Source organism: Egretta garzetta, unplaced genomic scaffold, assembly GCF_000687185.1.
Source record: "Egretta garzetta isolate BGI_Z169 unplaced genomic scaffold, ASM68718v1 scaffold997, whole genome shotgun sequence".
Taxonomy (NCBI): Eukaryota; Metazoa; Chordata; class Aves; order Pelecaniformes; family Ardeidae; genus Egretta; species Egretta garzetta.
In genome coordinates, this window is record NW_009260336.1 from 157,765 (window position 1) to 161,068 (window position 3,304).

Here is a 3,304-nt window from a genome sequence, read left to right on the forward strand (position 1 = left end):
CTCCCTCTCCCTGTATCTTCTCTCACATGGAAAATCCAGTCTTTACAGAGTCAGCAGGGCTGTGCTTTTTTGGGTCATTTAATTTTAACCCAACTTCTCTTGTTTTTCTAGATAAGGAACAGACACAGCAGAAATGGATACAGACCTCAGGTCATGGTTGCGAAATGCCGTTTGCTCAGGCTAAGCAGCCAGCCAGCCCAGAGAAAAGTGGGAGGAACCACGAGAGGCAGTTCCAGTCAAAAACCCTTGCGTGCAGACAACCCACATGATGTGCAGACAAAACTCAGTTTGCAGCAGAGGCGATGAATTTTGGGGAAAGCCTTCCAGGAACAATCCCAAACACATGCCTACTTGCCTGGTAATAAAGCTGAGTGTGAAGTCTCCACGTATTTGTCCACGTGTCAGCACCCGCTGGAGATGCACGCACAAGGATTTGCCCAGGAATTGTTCTGCCCTGCTGTGCCAAGTTTTCTTATCCACCCGCACTGTGCTTTTAAGCAGACACGCCAAAAAAAAAACCCAAAACACTGGCAGGAGCTAAGAGCCTCAGCAGCTCTGTTTTAATTGTGCGCAGCGTAGAGTGAGCTCACTTTTGAGGCAGGGAAAGCTCACAACTATTGAATAGGACAGATTCAAAGCAAAAGCTTTCGATGGGAATTTCATCACGCCGTCCAGTGTCCACACCAGGCAGGAGTTCCCATGCCACCCAGCACATTTTGTTGTGCTGCAGCTCATTGCATTCAGCTGCAGCCAGACCCGCACCGAAGCCATCTTCCTTCTCGCACCCCGGCTCACGGGACACCTCCATCCCTACAGCACCTTCTCTCAGGGAGGGGCTGCAGAGGTTTAAACAGATGTTTCTACTGTGTCTTCTCTGGGAGCTTCACCTCTGTTTTGGGACTCTGTTACATCTTCAAAAGCCCCCTGGAAAGCAACCCTAACAGAGAGCGTGAACCTCTTTGCACAGCTCCCAACCACAAAGTAAATAACAGGGTTGATACTGCTGTTCACGCAGGCAAACGGGAGAGAGGCATCAAAGACAAACACAGAAAAATCGAACAGTCTTAGCAAGAGCCAGTAACCAAAGTCAGCAGTGAAGAAGGGGAAGAAGAAGACAGCTAGCAGGGCCACAACACAGAGCTTCCCTGGGGGATATTGCCATGAACAGCACAAGACCCTGACAAGCAGGATTAGGCCAGAAAAAATCAGGATCAGCACCGATAAGAGGTAGCTCGAGACGAAGACAATGAGCGCCGCGGGGCGGAAGTGGAGGGTCACGGTGAGCAGGAAGGAGAGGGCCCAAAGCAGGGCACACACGAGCACTGGCAAGTGCTGGGAAAGGTGGCAGGGGCAGCGAGCCGGGGGGAGGATGGACAGAGACATCATGGCACTGAAGGCTGTCCGGAGGTAGATGCTGGTGGTGAAAGTGAAGAGGATGGTGGTGTTCAACAGAGTGGTCATGTCCCGTGAGCCCAGGCTGTGACAAAGGCTCTCTGAGCTGTAAAATATCACAAGGGCAATGGCAATGGAGAGGAGGAAGGTGAGGTCGGCGATGGCCAGGCTTAGGATGTAGATGATGGTGGAGTTTCTGCAGACGCGGGAGCCGAGGAACCGGAGGACAGCCCCATTCCCCACCAGCCCACAGAGGCAGATGAGCATCGTGGCAAGGACTTTGCTCAAGTCACCGGCTTCACAGTCAGTCCAGTTGTAGCGATCATCCTCATCCTCCAGCAGCCCATCATGCCAATTCCTGTTATATGCTGTCCTGCTTGGCTGGCTCCAGCAAGCAGGGCCGGCTCTTTCTGTGGCAGGGAGCAATGTGCTCATTACGAAATCCCTGCTGCTTCTTCTTCCCCCTTGCACAGCTGGAGGGACAAGATGAAACAGAGCCATATGTTAGTGACTGCTCTCCTCCACGCCAGGCTTTTCAGATCTTTGCAGCCATGCCCCAGCTTGCATGTGGAGGAGCCCAGAGAGAGACGAGGGACAGGAGAGATGGGAGACGGGTTGTGGGGAGGTGGGTATGAAACGCCTGGTACAAGAGCATGTACAGAGGTGGAGCAATAGCTAGGGAGATGCCTCTGTCCTGGCTTTGGACAGGACAGATCTGGAGGAAGGAAATAATAAGATGGCAAAGAGCAAGTGGGTTTGAGGGTGGATCCGATATGGATTCTCAGGTGCCTAATATTACAATTGATATTACTAAGCTCCTGGGTTCTTTCAGTGGGATACTCATTTCCTTATTCCCCAACCACCTTTTTCTACAATATTTATGGGTCTTAATATCCTGGAGACCATTATTCCCCAATCAGGTTTGGTGAAAATTGACCAACAGGTTCAAAACCAATTAGGGGAGGCACTGATTAGGCTGAAAAAAACCCCCACCCAGAAGTCTAACCTTTTCCTCTCACAGCCTGGAGAGCTTCACTGGAGCAGGCGTGCTGCAGACTCACATCACCTCGCACTCGCCAGCTGCCGCCCCCATGATGGGATCTTCATGAGATTTCCTGGAATTATCACTTGGCAAACTGCACCAAAGCGTGCCTTGGTGAGCCTATGCAGCATCCAGCGTGGGGTCTTTCTCATGTCCTTTCACAAATCACTTTTCACGGCGTTAGCCAAGCAGGTCATGTTCTCAAGGCTTCTTGCAAACAGGGAACTATTTCACTGCATTTGACAGTATCAGGGTTTTGGTTGTAATCTATTCTTGGCTTTGTACAGGAAATGACTAAGAAAAAACTAGGCCTATGGGAAAAGCAGATTGTCTCCGTGTCAGGTTCCTCTTTCATTTCATTTTAAAGCAACCCCAATCCCAAAATATTCGTATCTTTGAACTGGCGGAACTTTTCTCCTGTCGTTCCAGGGGTGTATCTTTAGGACCCTGCACTACAGGCTTGGCCTTGCTCCAAAACTTCTCTTTCTGATTCAGATCTAGGTTTGCCACTTGTATACCACAATTTCACAGTGATACTTGACCTTCAAATGCACAGTTTCCAAGAGCATGCTACTATGTGCATCAAGGAGCTACCTGAATATTAGGATATGTGCATGAACCAGAGCACAGGAAGATGGCGGAGAGATGACTTAGGATTTCAGGAAAATGGTTTTTTCCTAAGGAGAGGTGAATCCATGCTGCTCACTTGGCTTTAGCCATCTAAAAGTTAAGGGTTTGATCTGAGGTGTCTTCTACGCTCCTTTTGCAGTCAGTCAGCAGCCTACAACGGTTTTCTCAGACAGGCCCGTATAATTTCTAGAGAGCTGGAGTTAGATGGGATGATTCCTACCCAGACTGACTGCAGTGAAA

At 49.8% G+C, this 3,304-nt stretch overlaps 1 protein-coding gene across 1 annotated transcript; it reads right to left on the reverse strand.

The window, feature by feature from the left end:
* Positions 1-634: 634 nt before the first annotated feature.
* On the reverse strand, positions 635-2,677 carry LOC104129649 (proto-oncogene Mas-like). Its single transcript, XM_009642601.2, has 2 exons — positions 2,399-2,677; positions 635-1,865 (listed from the first exon to the last, which is right to left on the reverse strand). Exon 2 carries the CDS (start codon positions 1,825-1,827, stop codon positions 847-849), a length of 981 nt encoding a protein of 326 aa, XP_009640896.1. The 5' UTR covers positions 1,828-1,865; positions 2,399-2,677; the 3' UTR covers positions 635-846.
* Positions 2,678-3,304: the final 627 nt, after the last annotated feature.

Excerpts from the sequence above, each read along its gene's own strand:
- LOC104129649 (XM_009642601.2), bottom strand. The coding sequence starts at position 1,827 with ATGAGCACATTGCTCCCTGCCACAGAAAGAGCCGGCCCTGCTTGCTGG.